The sequence below is a fragment of the Neophocaena asiaeorientalis genome, unplaced genomic scaffold (assembly GCF_003031525.2).
Source record: "Neophocaena asiaeorientalis asiaeorientalis breed wild unplaced genomic scaffold, Neophocaena_asiaeorientalis_V1.1 scaffold148, whole genome shotgun sequence".
Classification (NCBI taxonomy): Eukaryota; Metazoa; Chordata; class Mammalia; order Artiodactyla; family Phocoenidae; genus Neophocaena; species Neophocaena asiaeorientalis.
In genome coordinates this window covers 7,863,227-7,883,261 of record NW_020174050.1, presented here as the reverse complement: position 1 = coordinate 7,883,261, position 20,035 = coordinate 7,863,227, and the positions used below count along the sequence as shown (strand labels likewise).

Here is a 20,035-nt window from a genome sequence, read left to right as displayed (position 1 = left end):
ATTTGACATGGGTAACTGTTACATGATTCATCTCCTTCGGTTCTCTGTGTTTTTCAACTAAGTGGGCTGCTCCCTGTGGATCTATACAGTGGAGATAGCAGAGGGTCATAAAAGAGGTATTTTAAGCACTCTGGTTTCATAGTGTTTGCTTGATGGACAGAATAAAATGTATTCCTCCAGCTGTTAAAGAATGAGGGCAGGGTAGATAAAAGGAGAGGTGAAGGCAAGGCAGAATTAGATATCAGTAAATGCTGCAAACTCAGTGTACTTGTACCTCTAATCCTCTTCCTTATCTCCAACTTTTAATTCCACCAAAAAAGTCCTTATATTTTCTCCTTACTTCCAATTCATTGTAGCCCAGCCACCAAAAAGACAGGATTCCATATAATAGCATGAATTTACACACACACACACACACACACACACACACACACACACACACAAATACACACACACATACACATACAAACCCAAGCTCAACATTTGGTGCTGTTGAAGAGAATTTAAGCATTTTAAGATGCAAGACTAACTTACATTATCTGAGGTATGGTAAAAAAAAATAATCACAATAAAAATTAAAAGTGCAATGAATAAGAAAAATGAAAAATAAATCCACATGTTATAAACAGGCTATAAACACATTTATAATTGATAAATTGCATTAAAATGGCTGTTTTATGTCTTATTAATTAAAAATAACAAAAGTAAGAAAATATGCTCGATGCAAGGTACTTTAAAAAAAACCAAAACCCAAAAAACAAACGTTAATAAAATATTTTTATCTGCATCAAAATAGTCTTTGGAAACCAAAAATAAAAATGTATCGTATGCTTTTTCAGGTTGATCTGTAAAAGTCAGAAAAATACATAATCCCCACCATTTAACTTTCTGGAAACAGAGTCCCAGTATGCACCAAGCATAAAGCAAAAGGCTTCATGTCATACTGAACTAAAGCAGTGAGCTCCCTGTATTGGTACAAAGAATTCCAGTTTAGTTCCTATCAGGAGACATTTTTGTTTCAGCCAAACTGAAACAAATGTCCTGACTTCAGTACAGTGTAGTGTAACTGAAGCTGTGTCCAAAAAGTTGTCTTCGGAGCACAAAGACACCTACAGAAACTCCTGAAGGGAAGGCATGGTTTCTCACAAGGCCAAGATGAATATTATCCAAAGCGAAACTTGAGTCTGTATTTCACTGTGTTGGGACTTCTCCGAGGTGCGGAGAGGGGAACCTTTGGCTTGATGGGATTAGGTGGCTTTTTCTTTTCAGGAACAGTAACTGTGAAAGAAAGTTCTGGCTGCTCTGATTGCTTGAATCTTGGCAGAAAGTGGGTAGAGATGTGCTGAGGTTTAACACGGGGGCTGCAGCCCCGTTTAGCTTTCCCTCTCTTGTTCAGGGCCACATACCACTCCCGTCCCGTTTTTTCAGTTCGGTGTATTGCTGAGGCATAGGTATTATAGCTGTTTTCTTGAAATCGCTCCCTGAACTTGCAGTCATCTGTAAATTTGGCCTAGGGAATAAAAGAAGAAGAGGAAATTCAAGTAGTGATAACATTTTCAGCAAATGAGGTCTTTTACTGTAAAGAAAAAACAAGAATTCCGTTGACCTCTGCCCTCCTACTCCATTCTCTTTTATAAAGACACATTTGCTTCTTTTAGAGTTGCTTTAAAATTACTATTTTCATTTCTATATTCCTACTTTATTCATCTTTGTAATGCTGATTTCTGTTTATTATGTACAATCGTGAAATAATATCAATGTATATAAAAGTGATAACGGGAACTCGTATCTTTAAATGCTATTACTCTTTCTAATTACTTTGAAATTTTTAGTTAAAAAGTTAACTTATAAGATTTTTCCCCCTCTTAAGCCATCAAGAAAATAAATAGTACTATATTATTCAGCGGAATGGGGTCATATTATCCTTTGAAACAAGAATACATTTTTCAATCTTATCAGCATGCTTCATGGTGCTGAGAAAGGGGTAGCATATGGCCCTATTAATATTGCATATGTTAGAGTTCTTTAGGAAAGAATGTATCTTCACACAGTGATACAGGAGAGTATATTTGATGGCAGGAAGAAAAAAATTACCTTTGGAGTCACTAGCAATACTTCAGCCAGATCTCTCTCTCTCTCCACACACACACACACACACACACACACACACACACACACACAACTCTGCCCTTGAAATGCTCACAGAACAGTGGATCAAGCAAAGAAGTAGACATCCATCATGATGCAGCTTGATAAATGGAATTATGACAGCGGTATGCAGAGGATACAATGATAGCATAGAGGAAGGGCATCTGAGAGGATGGAGGTAGCAGGGAAGAGGGCAGGAAGTCTTCCTAGAAAAGCTGACTTTTGAGCTGAGTCTTCAAGTCCAACAAGGTGTGAGCAAGGCAGGTGACGTGAGAAAGGATTTCAGGGAGCAGAACTGGTGTGTTCACAGGTCAGCAGGACAGCACTGTAAGTAGTTCAGCGTGATTTCCACTTAGGACGCATGGAGAAAGGAAGAAGAGATGAGGACGACAAAGCAGGCCACAACAAGCTCTGAAAAGGCTGAGTTTGCCATATTGAGGAAATTGAATGACCGCAGTATAGGGGAAGCAAGTGAGAATGTGTCAGACAGACATGCAATCAAACGCCAATCCTGCCAATTGAGTTCTTAGCTTTAGGCTCTTTATCCACAATCCTTGCAACTGTAGGGCTATTGTGAGAATCAAAATATTTTTCTAAGGAAAGGATCTGGAGCTTTTATCAAATACAAGAGTCCATAGCCCCCAAAGAATTCAAATCCCTAACCTGGACTAGACCAACATGTTTCACAATTTCAGGGAGCACCATTTGTATAAACGTCCTGGGCTTAGAAATACCAAATATCTTGACCCGTATACACTACACACACACACACACACACACACACGGTATATTAACCTATAGCAATTCCATCTTACTGTCTTTCATGGGGTGAAAACCTACCGATGCCACCCCCGAAAGTTATTCCATCTGAAAACTTTCTCTTTTCCCCCTCAAGGTTCATGTTCTAAGTTCTTTCTTAAGAGAAGACTTAAAGAGGATGGCTGTTCAGGCTCTAGATTTTTCAAGGGTCACCTAACTGTCACATGGGGTAGAGATGTTCAGAATTCTGAGGACCCACACTACTTGCTGGCCCTCAGCCATTCCAAACCCCACATTAAAACAGGAGTGAAGGCAGTCAGACTGTTTTGGATTTCTTAATTGACTTCTAATTTAATATTTTGTCTGAAAAATTCTTCCAGCTATGATGGAACAAAGCCATTTGAAACAAAAATAGTGAGTTTTTCATCAGGAGATCTGGTTTCTTCTGGAGGGATGGACTGTTCCCGTCAGTATTCCCGGCCCTGTTCAGACAACACGGCGACATTAAGCAGCTCATCTCTGTCCCTAATGTTACGCGTGAGGCATCTTCACAACAGTCACCAAGCAGCAGAGCCATTTAAATATATTTACCATTTACCATTACACAATTTTAGATAATAAACTTTCCAGGTTACTTTTAATTTTTGAAATCTCCTTTGAATTATAAAAAGTGCTTTAGCAAGATATGTACTTTTAAAACAATAGAACTGGATTATTTCCCTAGAAAATGGGAAGTGGACGTAAAGACTTTATCTACAGTTCAGCTGTGAAGTAGAGAGGTAAATCTAATTTCAAATAAGCTATTGAAATCAGGACCCCCATAACCTCCACTCTACCACCATCAGCCGCTACAACAAACACATTCATTAAAATGTTCGTAAAGAGCCCCTATCTTTGTCTCAAACTCAGTTTTTTTGTGGATTCATTCCACAGATATTTATCGACTGTATATCACATGCCAGACACTGTGCTGGTTGTCACTTTTACAATGAAAAACAATATAGCCATGGTCCTGCCCATGTTCTTTGTTGACTTAAATTATCTATGTTTTTCTCTATAATTTCTCCTTGATCTTGCAAGTGTAAAAATAAGTTATAGTCAACAAGCCATAATTGCAAAACTAACAAGTTTAAATTGGCTGATTTCTATGTAATTTAAGAGTCTTAACTGAAAAAAACAGATGAAAATTAAATTAAACTACTTTTGCTTGAATATGCAAATTATTCAGAGGTGGGGCAATATAGTGCTATTAAATAAAACAAGAATTTTTGGCTTAGGAGGATACTTTACCTTGATTCTACTCATCTCCTCGCGTGATGAGGGCACACAGTGAATATTTAAAAGAAAGGTCAAATTCAGTTCAAAGAAAGTAAAACTTTGACTGTGATATTCCAGAAAAGACTAATTCTGCTTAATTAAAATCTGAAGGTCAATTAAACCAAACAGAGAATTCTTTCTGAAACAATATTTTTAAAAACTTTCTAAAACCTCTTAACATAGATTTGTTCCTTCGTAAACATGCTCTATGATGATTGAGAATATTGTAGCAAATGAGTTGAGGCTATGCCTACAAGTCCCGATTCTCATTACGTGTGACTGAAGAAGTAAATATGCATTGTATGAAAGAGGTATATAAAGAGGATTGAATTTGGACTAACAGCAGTACAAACCCTGGAGTCTGCCGGCTATTTAATCATTTAATCAATTTTACTTCTTTATTTCACTTTGTTTTCTTTGATTTGCCTCTTTCTCTTGAAAAACTTTATGAAGTTAAGAAATAATTAAATATAAGTAACTAAAATGCTATTATAGACTATATAATATTATTAAATAATTAAACTATTATTATAGACTGTAATGAAAACAATTAAAGACCAGATTGTGCTCTAAGCAAAGTTTTCTTGCTGCCTGCATCCCTACACTTCTTGTTCCCCTGCCTCCTTTCAATGCATTTTGGTTCCCACCCCTAGTCCCACCAATGGGACTGCCCAGGTCAGGTCCCCTAAGCCCAGGCTGTTTTGTATGGCTGTGTAGGATGTGCCCAGCACAAAAGCACCCACCTTTGGTGGTGAGTGAAGGCTGAAAGCTAGACCCTGCTCCAACTGCTCCCAAGCAGAGAACCCCAGAACAGGGCAGCGTGCATGTACAGGAGCTGCCTCTTTCTCTTTACTTCACAAGCCTCATATGGGTCAGTTGATGCATGACCATCTCCACAGCATGGTCATACTTCCTGCTTGGCACTAGGTATCTGGCCATTCTGTGTCTCAGTTCTTCATGCAACCAAGGGAATACACAAGTTGGATTTAAATCAACCTGAGGTAAGGTAGTGAAGAATGCTAGCCACACGATTTCCCCTCCTCTGAACCTCTTGAATTTGACTTCAAATTACTCAGGGAGCCAGGTCAAAATGCAGATTCCCAAGGCCCTATCTCCAGAGATTGTTTTAGTAAGTCGGAGCTGAGACCCTGGAATCACATCATTAACCAGCATTCTGTGTGATCTTGATGCAGGTGAGGTGAGAACCACAGTTGTAGAAACATGGTATAAGATAGTTTACCGTCTGATGCTCTTAATAGCTCATAAAAAGCTGGGCTATTGAGGGCTACCATGTGCCAGGTGTTTTACATATATTATTTCATTCTTGATATAATTCCATGACTATTAGGATGCTATTACCTGATTTTCCAGACAGAAGAGTAAAGAAAAGAATTCGTCTAAAGCCCCACGTTTATCACGTGCCAGGGTAGGCCTGTGACTTAAATCTCATCTACTGATTCCTAGATTCAAACTCTTTCAGTAACACTGTACAAACCCAAGGCATCTCCTAGGTTTCTATATCGTCCTACCTGCCCTGAAGTTGCTCCATATTAAAATACTGATGAAAAACAAGTGCCATTTCCCCAACCATCTAAGACGTAGAACACCATCTCTCACTTTAGGCTGAAATGGATCTCTGAAATTACAAGTCGATTCATCACAGGCAGATTTCCTCAATAAAATGAGCCCTCTAACCAGATTTACGTAGTGTGAAATTAAGAGAAAACTGACATTTACTGCAAAGGTAGAAAACTGAACCCATTTTTTAACCTGAATTACCAGCTATTCAGTTTTACTGTGTAAATTGAAAGCTCTTAGAGGGCAAGGCGAGTTTCTATTCAATGCCATTATATAGCTCAGGGTCTTGACTGCAAGAGTGGAGTGCTTAATAACTTATTTTTTTAATGATGATGATAACCATTACTCAAGATTCTGTTTCCCCTTTCAATAAACATGCCCAGCTTTACGGGCTGCGGACTCATCCTCACTCTGCCCCCAGCTCAGGAAGTCTAGTCCAGACTCTCATCCGGGGCAAGCCAGCTGGTGCCCTCTGAAACCAGGAAAGGAGGCTGTTCTAGTCCTTGCTTAGGGCTGATCAAGCACACATTCCATGCCTATTTCGTAAACTCTGCAATTAGCTTTCCTTCCAAACATGATTCCCTAAAACCCTGAGAAACAAAAATAATTCCACTACGTGCTTCTTTCTGTATCTTTAAAATGAGCTAAAATGTTTTTCCCCAACAGGCAATAAGTGAACATGCATACTTAATGAAAAGACTGAAGAATTCATGATAACCACCTTTTTCAAGATTGAGATTTTTTTAAGGGGAAAACCACAATGTACAAGAAGGATCTTAAAAAATTATGAGATTATGACCATTGGAAATCCTTGCCTCTTTAAGATCTTGAACCTGGGAATTTTGCTTTCAAATTAGGTTCCTTAGAAAAAAGGAAAACCCAGGAGAAAAGGGGCTACTGTATGCAAGACGAGTTAGGACCTAAAGAAAAAAGGGGCCAATAATAAATGGGATTTGTGGCTGGTCTAAATATCTGAGGGGGTCACAGCTGCCTGACCCCAAAATCAGAAAGTATTCTGAGAGGAGATAGAGGATCATCAAACAGCTGCCTGAGAGCAAATTCAGGAAGATCTGTTCTAACACTAAATGCTGAATACTTTCCAGGAACTATTCTAAGTGTTTTATACATATTATCTCATTTAAAATGCTCAACTATCACCGTGTATTTTTACTTTAATTTTCTTCCACTTATAGCTGATAAAACCAAGGAATAGAAAGATTAAGTAAAATGACACAGTGTATCTCAAGTAGAATGACACACTTGAACTGTGCTCTTCACCACCACACTCAAGACCTTCTACACTTACATCTGGACCCACCTCAGATAAATCCAGAAAGGCTGCCTATGCAACTTTGGATAAAGACAATAAACCTGAGGAGAGAGCACGAACAGACAGGCAGGCAGAGGTAGAGACCAAAAGAGAAGGGTGCTCAGCCCCACAAAGCACCTCAGTCTGGGAATAAGTTGAGAAAGAGGATACAGGCCACAGTGAAGGCTCTGACTAACCCTCATGGCTCTTGGGGAAGCAATTACCTGCTCTTAGTCTCAGTGATTCCCAAGGCATCTTGAGAAGAAGACCAGACACCTTCATCCTTGTAAAGAATGCTGAAAAAACCCTGCACACTAGGAATTTAAATGCATTGTCTACTTAGGGTCTATCAGTCAAGGTCTTAAGGAGAGCTGCATGGAGATTACTATGGGTATACAGGTTGACTTAGTGCGTGAGCAGAGCACACCGAGATGGCTGAAGTTCAATGAAAACTTCTCTTACCAAATTAACAAACTTAGCACACAAAGGAAATCAGCATACATGTTGCCTAAGTTTAAACTTTCTGGCCTGATAATAGTGTTTACCATCTTCCTGTCCACTGACAATGAAGCATTTTCTAAATGAAGAGTTTCTGTGAACAAAACCGATCTCTTTTCTGTTCTGAAAGTACATCCTAAAAGGGGTTCCCTATGCAACTCATCTTCACACTGAATAACCAACATTTATAAAATGTTGTGACAAGTTTTGTGGTGCACACATCCCCTCCTTTCTAGACTTTAAAATCAAGTAGGAGACACAGAAGTAGATGGGGAAAGAAGATCCTCCAAAAGGGTTTGGAATGAGAGAGAGTGAGAGAGAGAGAGAGAAGCAACCAAAAATATTCTAAGGATGAACCACAGTATTCATTCTTTAAAACGTAATACAAAAATATTATTAAAACAGGCAATTAATAATTCCTATAAAATAATAGCTGAAAACAGTGTAAATAGTTCCAAATGAAACAAAATACCTTCTTTCAAGCTAACTTTTCCCTACCAAGTATTATAGCATTTAAAAGGAGAGAGAATTTTTGAATTATGTAATTCTGGTTCAATCAATTGTTACCTGTGGTAACTTAGGAAAATATTTAACATCTCTGAGACTATTTCCTCACCTAACTATGTAATGAGATAATGTGAATGAAAGAGATTTTAAAGAAATATGCAAATCTTTTACCTCTGCCAAGTAGCTAATTTTTAATAGTCTGCTTGTTACTATAAAAACGAAGTTGAAAATCTCCTATTCTCCATGAGTATTTCTCAATACGCTATAGGTTTACTTTCCCCAGAATTATATGAATACTTTAGATTCATAGTTCACATTTACTTTGTAAATAAAACCCTAAAGTTACTCTTTATTTATTTAATTTTTTTTCCAGTTTTATTGAGATATAATTGACATACGACATTGTTTAAGTTTAAAATGCACAACGTGGTTTTATATACGTATATTTTTGAAATGATTATAAAGGTATTCTTTAAATGCCTCTGCACAATTATTAATTTAAAGCAACTCACTAATCCTAAGCAACATTTAATCCTAAAAGTATAAGGGGTTTTAGCATTTTTAGTGGTGATGAAATTTTGTAAAAACCAAAACTAAATCAAATAATTATATTTAAAGCTAGCTATAAGAACAATCTTTCAACATGTTAAACTAGAAACTGAAAAGGGGAAAGAAACCATCTGGCATAAAACTAATAATGGTTAGAATTAATACTGTTTCAAAATTCAACTTCCTTAAAAATAAATCACTTTATAATTTAATTAGGTTTCCATCTAGAGAAAAAGTGCTAATAAATGCTAAGAGAAAGTGGGCTTGGACAAATGGTTTAGAAAGAATCCACATAATCGTAGGGCTTAATTTTTTATCTACAATTCAGCTCAAAGTCATCAGAATGACTTTTATATCAAAGGGCTTCAGTGAGTGACAAGAGCAAGGCTTGCTTTGTACTGTTTAAAAGTCATTATTCCATGAAATAACTTTAGCCTGCCAAGATGAGAAAGAATAACAGATGCTGTTTTTGCATTATCTGCATTATTTCGGCCAGCCATCCTTAGACATTTGGGTCAAGTTTCTGGAAATTTGTTACTTGCATTTGACAGAGGAATCATGTAACCTAACCTTTCAGTTTGACCTTTCTAATTGGCATCCATTTGTAGTACTTCGCTTTCTGTTGCAATTATCCTTAAGCTGCCCCAAGGTAGTCTATTTTTTTGCATGTACTAAAGCATGGATCAGAATATTTAAAAAATTAAGATTTTCACCCAAAACAAGCAAACCAATAAAAGAGAATTTCTTTTTAGGCATTACATATTATTATGATGCTTAGATTTTGAAGGTGTTTCAATCTTTTACCACCTTAAAGTAGATCGAGGAAAAGTTATTCAGTGTAGATGCATTTGATCATTGTTTTATATTTTGTATGTGGATTTTTGAAAATCAAATATTTTTTAAAAAATAAAATGGTATGTCCTACTTTTCCACAGCAATGAAGAACGTTTTCCCTTAAGATATGTAATAAATCAAAGAGCAATTATTTTATGAACACTGTATTGTGGTTTACTAGAATATAGTAACCAGCTCAGAAGATGAAATAAGTAAATCTGGTTATAATGCTTGTAATGCATGATCAGAGAGGTTACCAAAGATTTCCCATCTATCTTAATAAACTGAGATTTTAGTAGTTTATTATATTTAGATTATATTTAAATTATCATTCAATAATAGGTAATATTTATTAAGTAGTAACATTGTTCTAACAAGCTTTATATACATTATCTCACTTAATCCTCAAATAGCTGTAGAAATAGCTTGAATTCTACTGTCTCCTCCAAGAGATATTAACAAACCACATTTAGATGCTAGAGAAAGGAAAATTGAAAGTCTTAAACATTAAAGCAAGTGAAATTCTCATTCAATTTTTTAAAGGTCTGTAAAGAAGAAATCATAATTAGCAAGTTCCAATTGATTGCACTCAGTTAAAACTTCCTATGTACTTTGAAAACTGGAAAAGGGATATTTCTCCAATTTGTTTAATAAGAATTAAAGTGAATAAGGATTAAAGGAGTAGCTTTAAAGAAGCATTGCTTTTTAAAATAACTTAATATGACAAAACGCGGTACACTATAAAAAAAGCATAAATCACTTTTTTTTTTTTTTTTTTTTTTTTTTTTTAAATGCGTTACGCGGGCCTCTCACTGTTGTGGCCTCTCCCGTTGCGGAGGACAGGCTCCGGACGCGCAGGCTCAGCGGCCATGGCTCACGGGCCCAGCCGCTCCGCGGCATGTGGGATCTTCCCGGACCGGGGCACGAACCCGTGTCCCCTGCATTGGCAGGCGGACTCTCAACCACTGCGCCACCAGGGAAGCCCCCATAAATCACTTTTAAGGGCTGTGCATACTACGAATATTACTGGACAGAACCTGTGAGCGGGAAAACTAAGCTACATGTATTTTATTATCTTTAAAACATTTTAATGCTTCCCAAGTAATGAACATTTTCAGAACAAAGCATAGAACTCTATAATTTGTGAATTGATTACCAACTGTGTTAAGTGGGCTGAAGAAATGTTTAAGAGTGCAAAACTAGTCTTCATAGTTTTAAGAAGTGTTTTTGAGGCAATAAAAAAACAAGATGAAAATTTCTCAAATGAGTCAAATTAAATTTCTCTATTAAAGGTCAAAGTCTTCTCACTATTGGTTTCTTCCCTCCATACTTATTAATATGAATATATGTTACATTACTTAGACTCCATTTTTGACATCATGAGTAGCTTTTAAAATTAAGAACATGATCTACTGAACACACACACACAATCACCATAAACATGTAAATTAAAAACATAGTATTTCCATAATATTTCTCCTCACTTGGACAACTTTTAAGAAATAAATAATGGCAATCACTTAGAAAATGCTCTTTTCAAATACACTTACCCTTAAAACTTTTTGTGGATTCTATATTATCTTCTCAAGTAAATAAAATATTTAAACGATTACTTACAAAAACACATACATTTCTCTTGTTTTAATGTACATATAATTTTACAAAAACAAAAAAACATTAAGTTCTCTGGGCAAATTGTCCTATCAATTTGGAAAATCACTTCATTCCACTTTACAAATGTAAAATCTCTATAACACCTTTAACAAATATGAAGTGGTTCTACTTACACTTGCATGGAGTTTTCCTTTTTTTGACATCGCTAAAAATTTGTTGCTGAAAACTCCTCGTATTCCTACAATCCCCTGAGACACAGCAAATATTTCCAAAATACCTAGGATGACAGAAATCCCAAAATAAAACACAGACTCTTCTATATACCATTGTGAAGAATTCAATTTCTACGTAGATTGTCTCCATTCTTTATCACTGTGATTTTTTAAAAAGTATTTAACATCTTTATTTTTTGCGACATTTATTATGTAAAAGGAATAAAAAGGTCTAGCACTCAAGTATTCATTTAAAATGATAAATTTCAAGGTTCAAAAATTTGTGCTTCATTAGTAATTCTTTTTCTCCTTACAAATGATAAGTCACTTTTAGTAATCAATGTTTGACAGTAGAATCTTTTCAAGTTCTAAAGGAATGGCAAAGACTTTTTAAAATGTTTTACAAAACAGTTCTCATGCATTGTTTTTCTGTCAGAGATAATACAGTACTTTTAATATTAAAGCACAGAAGATGGTACTCAAGATTAGTATAAATCATTGGAAGCCTTGAAAATAATACTTATTTACATAAAAGAAATCCCTCTTCTCAAATGATCATAATACAAATCGATAAATCAATATATATATCACACTCTATCATTTAGTGAGTTGCTCATTTAAAGAGTATACATAAGATACTGAAAGCAATATAAGTAATCTGAGACTATTGGCTCAGTGAAGTGTTTGATGGATTATGGTTTGAGACATCTTGCATTTTGAGTGACTTTTCTGGAAAAAATTTAATGAGGTATTTATTACGTTATTGCTTCTATTTGGCATTTAGTAGTCAGAATTATCAAGTCGATGTCCCTCTGTCTCCTTTAATAATTTGAAAGTCCACATCCACTGGGTCAAGAGAGTCACATACCACAGTTTAGAGTATTTTAAGAAGATGAAACTCATAGTTTGTATATAATTGGGATTCCTGCCTGTTTACCATAAACTTGTATGTAACGTTATATGAACAGAAGAAAAGCATAGAGCTTTTTGTTAATTGCCTACAACAAAATGCAAAAAAAAAAAAAAAAAAGGACAAAATAATATGGTTCACTAAAGCTAAAAAAGGACTTGTCCTGGAAGAAAGGAAGGAAGCAAGCAAGGATGGGAGGGAGGAGGGAAAAAACATCTCAACATTTCAATCTGTAATATTTTGAGTACATATTCTAATTAGAATATGTCAGTAGGACTATGAATGACAAATAGAGAAAATCACCAGATTTTCATAAAATAGCAGTCTCCCCCTGCAGTATATGAAGTACATATAAAATTGTTCAACTTACCAAATGCAGTGTATTGTGGATACACATATATATAATACATGTAAACACATATATGAATATCATTATAGAGCACTTACGTTGAATAATGCGACCTAGTACCTATAATTGTAGCAAACACTGTCGCTTATTTATTTAACCTGATTTCTTAAAAATATTTGATCAGAAAGTTCGTGAAGGAACTATTGATCTTGTGATAAGCATTCTTAGCCTAGAGTAAATAAAACACATCTCAAGAAAACTGCAGCTACCACTTTATTAGTGGATATTTCTTTAAAACAAACCAAAAAAAATCTAAAAACTTGGAAAGGAACTACTTCTGCTTCTAGGAAGAAACTCCTAAAAAAAAACTGTCTCAAAAATTTCTTTCCTTCAAAATGTTTTCAAAATGCTATTTACAATAGATTTTGCTATGCAAATTATTTGACTGTGATGCATACCCGAAAAAGATTTAAAAGCATTATCATTTTATGAAATAGTAACAAAGCACACAGAATCCTTTGTAAAGACAAATTTACTACACAATGTAGTGCTGTAATAATATTATTAATAAAACATGAATAGAACATCTGATACAAAGTTATATTTCTATCAAAATTACAGAATGATATTGAAAAACAACATTAATGATTTTGGATATTTCAGAGATGGGGGATGTGATTGTGAATACTGTGTAAATGTCTGTTAAAAAATGAGACAGGGAGAACATGAGAAATCATCTATGTGTAGAATGACAGCCACAAAAGAGACAATGTGGAGTTGGTAGAAAAGGAGACTTGACCATATGTTTCCCCCAATTTACTCCTGGTACTGCTTTGTTAAAGGTTTTTTATACCATTGTCTGGAAAATTACCTGGTTTTGTAAATGCAAATCTATTGTGTATTAGTGGGAAAAAAATACATGGTAGCATAAAAGATAAAATTCTTATTAAGCATATATGTTTGCAGGCTATTATTTAAGAGGTCAAGACAAAAGGACTCTGTACATACTTCTTTAATGGGAGCACTGCTTTGCTTATGTAAACTATTGGTTTCTGACAACATATTCTATTTTTAAGAAAGACCCATTTTGACTCAACTTGTTTCCCAATACACTGTACATTCTGCATGTATGTGTTATATAAATTTGCATTGCAATAAATTTTAAATATGGGGAAGATGAAATAATATATGTGAAAGTGTTATTTTATTACATACTACATGGTTTCTTTTCTTGTAAGTTCCAGTATAAAAATGATATAATGCCTGAGAATGAAAAGATTTTATAATATTAAGAAAATTATATTTAATTGAAAGCTTAAAAACATACTTTTACATACATCATTCTATTTAAAATTATGAAGAATGCAGGAAAGAAAAAAGATGAGATTAGATAAAATAATTGTTTTTTTCAAATAGGCAACTTTGGTATGATGTTCTAAATAATGTAATTATGGTGTAATATTAGGAACCTTGTTAAGATCATAGTTTCCAAAGTAATTTCAACAGCAATTTCATGATGTCTTTTTTCCTAGAATACAGGAGCAGATTCTACAAGCTCCACAATTTAACCTCCTGCCCCCACTCCCCAAAAAGATCACAGGCTTATTGATTTTTCATGCCAAATCTCAGTAACTCATTAAAGAATTCTAAGTATTTTAAACCCATGTGCATTAAATCACACGTATATAAATTCCAGAAAATATTTCTCTAAAACTGATTTATTTTTTCAATTTCAGTAATTTCCTCAGTAATAATAAATTTGATGGGAATTTACAATTCACGTGGAAGCCCAGATGGTATCCCTAAGCAAAACTGTGGAAGGCCAACTATGTCTCACAGATCATAGATAGTCAATGAATGTTTGCTAAATTGGATTGTTTCTTTGACCTTCTCACTAGCTCTCTTCCTTTTCAGGACACCCCATGTGTACACATGTATGGACACATGTCTTAGTACTCTCCTGCTATTTTGGCCCTCTACTGCTGGGGGAGTGGGGCAGGGAGAGAGTTAAAGTGCAAGTGACAATGTGTTATCTTTCCTAGGGTGTTCACATTTAAGAGGATCAAAAGAAAAAAACAGTGCTTAACTGAAGGAGTTATTCTCTCTTGGCGGAATTTTGTGATTGACATCTAGGTTGAAGGATGCAAGAACTCAGTGTCTCTCAGATTATACACTGTTTAATCCACTTACTTACAAGCATAAGTATGCGTTACAAAGTAAAATTATTCTGGATATAGATTTTCTTACTTAGTCCCCTCTAGAGTTTTTAATACATTAGGACTCTATCAATGATGGTTGATACAATTATGTAGAATTCTCCTTTTTCTCTCTTTTCTCAGTGAATGAGAAAGAAATACAGATATTCCATGTATTCAGAAGCTATCAACAGCCCATCTGAAAAATCCTCAAAGAAAAATCTTTTTTTTTTTTAGATGTTGGGGGTAGGAATTTATTAATTAATTAATTTATTTTTGCTGTGTCAGGTCTTCGTTTCTATGCGAGGGCTTTCTCTAGTTGTAGCAAGCGGGGGCCACTCTTCATCACGGTGCGCGGACCTCTCACTATCGCGGCCTCTCTTGTTGCGGAGCACAAACTCCAGACGCGCAGGCTCAGTAGTTGTGGCTCACAGGCCTAGTTGCTCCGCGGCATGTGGGATCCTCCCAGACCAGGGCTCGAACCCGTGTCCTCTGCATTAGCAGGCAGATTCTCAACCACTGCGCCACCAGGGAAGCCCCAAGAAAAACCATTTAAAACTGAAGTTTCTCTACTTGTGCTCACACAGCAACAAATATGCCATGCCTTTATCAAATCTGAGTCTTGAAATATCCAGTTTAGTAGTCTTCATTGATTAAGTTAGCAACATAGAAATTTCCAACTTGAGTTTTTCCATACAGAAGATAGAGATTCTGGTTTATTTAGGCTTTGGGGACTATACAAAGGTTGACTGTACATTAACATCAAAATTGATAGTGAATTCAGATTTTTTTAAGTTAGTAAAACTGAGGGTTTGGTTTAGCCAAAATACATAATTGGAATTTCTATATTTTATGTGAACAGTTTGGCTTTGTGTAGCTATAGCCTTAAGCTTTCACTCCCTAAATTGACAATTACTTGATTGCCTATTCTTCAATGGCCCAAGATAAGCCAATAGAAGCATTGTTTTAGAACTAAATTTGAAAGCATAGAAATTAAAACAAAGTCTTTGTTTCTATTCAGTAGTGGGATTTTATCACCTATCTTGTCTTGCCCATCTTTCTTCACCCTTCCCTAGTATTTCCTTATAATAAGAGTTTATGTGCAATGAGCTTGATTCTTTTACCTGTCTTCAAAACCTGAGATAACTACTGTATAAGAGAAGCTAGGAATATATTAAGTGGTATTCCTTAACTAAACAAATCATGTTTCAAATCTATGGTCAGTGTACTTCTGATAGCCAAACTAGAAAATATTCACAGTTTGCAAAAATTTTAATGTCAAAAGATAGTTGTGAAACATATATTCCAACATATATTTATTTCTTCTGACAAATATTACAGAAAATTATTGAGTTTAAAAGAACCTGATAGAATGTTTGGCACGGCAAAGTTTTGACTCTTTACAGAAGTAGCAAGCTGTGACAAAATAATGTAAGTTTTCTATCACTGCTAACTCACAGACCGTAGAATTAGATGATGAGGTAAAACTGATGTATTCTCCATGATCCTCATGGTCCGAGCTCGCTCAGTTTCTCTTGAGAGACTTGGACAAATGGTTCCTCATCTACTCTAACCAACATTCCATAAACAACTCCTGAGTTTACATTATGTATCAGGAAACCATCGAGTGCTATCTACAAAGAGGTATATGACCAACTGCAATTAGCAGGTCCTGTTTCTCTTTCACAGCTACTTAAAGACAGAGATTCATTCTAAACTTCCAAATTACTTGCTATCCTTCTAAACATGACGTATTTCATAAATTCTTCATGGATCTATGGTAGCGGAATCTTATGATATATTGTTGGACATTCCAGACATCACAAAGCTGAAAATCACCATGATTTAAACACTTAAATTATACTTTCCTCTGTGAGAAAAACCTATGGAAGGCAAAGGAAAAAAAAAAATCCCAACTAACCCAAAAGTAATCGAAATAACAAGCTTGGTGAGCTAGGTATCCTATGTTGGGTACATGAATAAATGGATGAATGAATAAGTGAATGATTGCAAGCCAAGTGAAAGACACAGACTAAACTCTGAAAGGCTGTTATAAACTGAAATGAATTAGGAAAGTGTTCGTTAAATTAAGAAAGTTTTATTTAGGCACTTCAGTTTTGTTTAAGAAACAAAGCAGTGTTTTGTGTCTGTTCTTTGTTAGATATCTTTCAAAGTGGATGTTAAAATAAAATGTACCTTGGAAATAAATACTGGCCAATGTCTTCTTTAGCTGAATGTGTTCTTTGTTGATCTGTTCTCATTTTCCTTTCTATCCTTTTCTACAATTTCCCCTCCACAAGGCCTAAGCTGCAAAAATCTTTGTCTCTTATGGTTTCTTCCAAGAGAAGAGGGTGAATATCTTGGGAATAAGTCTGGTTTTCAGAGATCCCTAGCACACTGAAACCCACCTCCCACACATCCTTTTACCCCATGGGGTCCAATCTGCCCTCCTTGCAGGCTAACTTTGGATGTTCCCTTGGGAACACAGAAGTTATCCTCTGTTGAGGCTGATTTTTTGGATAAACTGCAAGAAGAACAGAATAGAAACAGTGTTCATGTAAGTGAAAGGGGAAAATACTACTAGAAGTGGGGAATAGAGCTCTGATGGCTGGTGGAGGAAGAGTTTGGTGGGACAAAATGAGGACAAATGGAAATACTGAACTAGACACAACTCTTGCTTACCCTTAAATCTCAGGAAATTCCCCTTCGCCCTAACTGACCTTGCCTTTTATCACCGAAGATGGTCAGTTGCTTAGTGAGTGTAATGAACCTTAAAACATAAAAGCAGACACCTCTAAGGAGTGTGTGGGAGGGCCTGAGACTCGCTGGGGCAGACAGGTAAGGTCCCTCTCTGTTTGCTGCTCCAGGCCACCTCGCCACGTGCAACACAGACAGCTGGAGCGGCAGAGCCCGAAAGACCAGTCAGGGGCAGGAGGCTGGCGTGGACCCGCTCCCCTTCCGGCGCGAACCGCCAGCTCTTCCACTTCCAGCCTCCTGAAACCCCCGGAGGAAGCTTGCCGGCCAGTCATCCCACAGACGTGCACAACTCCAACACTTGCCAGATGCCAGCCCCTCTGTGGAGCCCGCGCTCCTCCGGAGCTTGGGTAAGAAGAAACCCATCGGGTAGTTGGTTTGAGACGGAGAAAGTTAAGTACACCTGGGAGCCACCAGGCTGACACTCCGGAGCCGGTGACCGTGTGCGCATCGGTATCTCCTGGCCATGTTTCCGCTCTCCCTGGGTCCCTCTAAGGCCCGGGCTGTGCTTCTATCTGTTGGACTAACCCCGGCTGGAAGACCATCTGGCCCTACGGAGAAAAAGGCCCGCAGAGATCTCCCCAGTCCCGCATACAACCGCAAATCATCTCTCCCCTCTGCTGCCTAGAGGGGCAGTGAGAGGAATCAGAGGAATGGCAGTGATGGTCTGAAAACTCAGACGGGGTGGAAGGAAGGAGAAGATGAGAAAGGAGGGAAAGAGAGAGAGCTAAACTCCGAAAGAAAATTTAAAACTTGGCTTAAAAAAAAAAAACCTACAAAATTTTCACCTGTACCAAATTGAATCGCCTCTGAATTTCTTCTAAAATAAAGAACTTTCCCCTAATTGTCCTTGGGGAGGGACCAAAGGCAGGCCACTCTTCCTCACAAGGTCTGGTCATGGTTTCAAGATACTAAAATGTGCTAAACCCAACTCCGCAATTATTAATTCTAATGTCCATCACGTCTCCCTCTCTAAACGTGTCCAGTTTTCTAGATCACTGTCTTCTTCCAAACAGGGAATGTCTGGTCTCCCGTATAATATACATATATATTCTATATGTATATAATGTGTAAATATGTACGTATCTACAATAGACATATCCGTATACACATATGTATATATACATTATATATAATATTAATTTGGCGTTGTGGTAGCCGTTGTGAGGGGCAGTATGTGAGATTTGATTATTCTAAATAAAACTGTTCAGTTATGGGCAGGGAAAAGGGGTGCGCTTTGATGCCCAGTGAAAAATGCGAGTCTGGTAAACAGAAGCTAAACGAGGAGAAAGGAGATTTTTGTTTTTTCTCCAGGCACTGGCTGGAGCTCCTCTTTGGGACCAGGGCAAACTGGAAACAAGGTGCCTGTCTGCGCCAGCCTCCGGGTAGCCTATACCTCAGTAATCGCCATTCCTCGTACCCACGAGAGGGGAAAGTGTGTGCCCGCCACGTAGACGCATCTCCACCCAACCCGCCCGGCTGTTTCGAGGGCCGGCTGGATCCCAGTGGCCGGGGCTCCGGAAGGTGGGCTTGCAGACCAGGGAATCACCAGCTGTCCCCTCCCGAGACTCCCGCCGCCCGCTTAGGACAGGGTTTGTAGGAGAGCAGGCAACTTACTTAACATATTGGCTTCGTGGGAGCCATTGACTTTGCCATCCGGGTAGATCTGCAGATGGAAACCGATGCCCACTCTGCAGTAGAGGCTGCCGGTCCGGCGCCCCGAGGGGGTCCACTGGAAACTGCTCTGCTCCAAGCCATTTCCTTGACTGCCCAGAGGAGCCCCGGGGGAGGAGGAGACAGAGGAAGAAGAGGAAGACTTCGTGCTACTGCTGCTCCGGCTGCTGCTGGCTCCTCCGGGGTTCCTACCGGTGGCAGCCTGTCCGGGTTGCCCTTTGGGTGCGAGGCGCTCCTCCCCTTGAGCCCAGGCGCTGAGGATCAGGTGACTGAGGAAGAGCAGGAGGAGGAAGGACAAGCTCATTCTTCCAGCCGCGGGGGTCCTAAGTGCATTTTGCAGGGCTGGTTCTGGGCTCTGTAGCCCGCGCGCGGCTGTGTGCCTCTGGCGCTGCCCCCCTCGCCGCACCGGGTGGACATAGCCTCGGGGAAGAGAGAGGGAGAGTGGGAGAGAGAGAGAGGCCACCCGAACGGATCTCGGCGCTGGCACTGGGATATTTATAACGCCAGTGATCTCACTGCTCGGTGCACGCCTGCGAGGCTTCCCCTCACCCGCCGCTTTGTGTACTCTCCGGCCGGTGCGGGGAGGGAGCCTCGCCGTCCCGGGGGCGGGGGTGTGGAGGAGGGAGGAGACGGGAGAGGGTGAGTGGGAGGAGAAGCCAGGCGGAGAGAAGCTGCGCCCCGACGCTGGGCGCGCGCACACCGAGGCCACGCACCCCAGCACTTCTCACGCGCCACACGGCCACCCTCCACTCGAGCCAACGCTGCGCGGAACTCAGCTCCCCGCGAGCCCTGGAGTCCTCCTGGGGCAGTCACGGGAATGGGAGGGTG

The 20,035-nt window shown here is 38.2% G+C and overlaps 1 protein-coding gene across 1 annotated transcript; it reads right to left on the bottom strand.

Annotated features, from left to right (window-relative positions):
* Positions 1-488: 488 nt before the first annotated feature.
* On the bottom strand, positions 489-19,764 carry FGF5 (fibroblast growth factor 5). Its single transcript, XM_024754128.1, has 3 exons — positions 19,151-19,764; positions 11,287-11,390; positions 489-1,510 (listed from the first exon to the last, which is right to left on the bottom strand). The coding sequence occupies exons 1-3, from the start codon at positions 19,509-19,511 to the stop codon at positions 1,163-1,165; spliced, it is 813 nt and encodes a 270-aa protein (XP_024609896.1). The 5' UTR covers positions 19,512-19,764; the 3' UTR covers positions 489-1,162.
* Between the last annotated feature and the right edge of the window lie 271 nt (positions 19,765-20,035).

Bases quoted from the DNA above. Each gene is read 5' to 3' on its own strand.
- FGF5 (XM_024754128.1), bottom strand. From the start codon at position 19,511: ATGAGCTTGTCCTTCCTCCTCCTGCTCTTCCTCAGTCACCTGATCCTC. The intron at 11,391-19,150 runs GTAAGTTGCCTG...CTGTCATCCTAG, and splicing joins CCACGAAGCCAATATGTTAA to GTATTTTGGAAATATTTGCT. The intron at 1,511-11,286 runs GTAAGTAGAACC...TTTATTCCCTAG, and splicing joins AAGGAAAACTCCATGCAAGT to GCCAAATTTACAGATGACTG.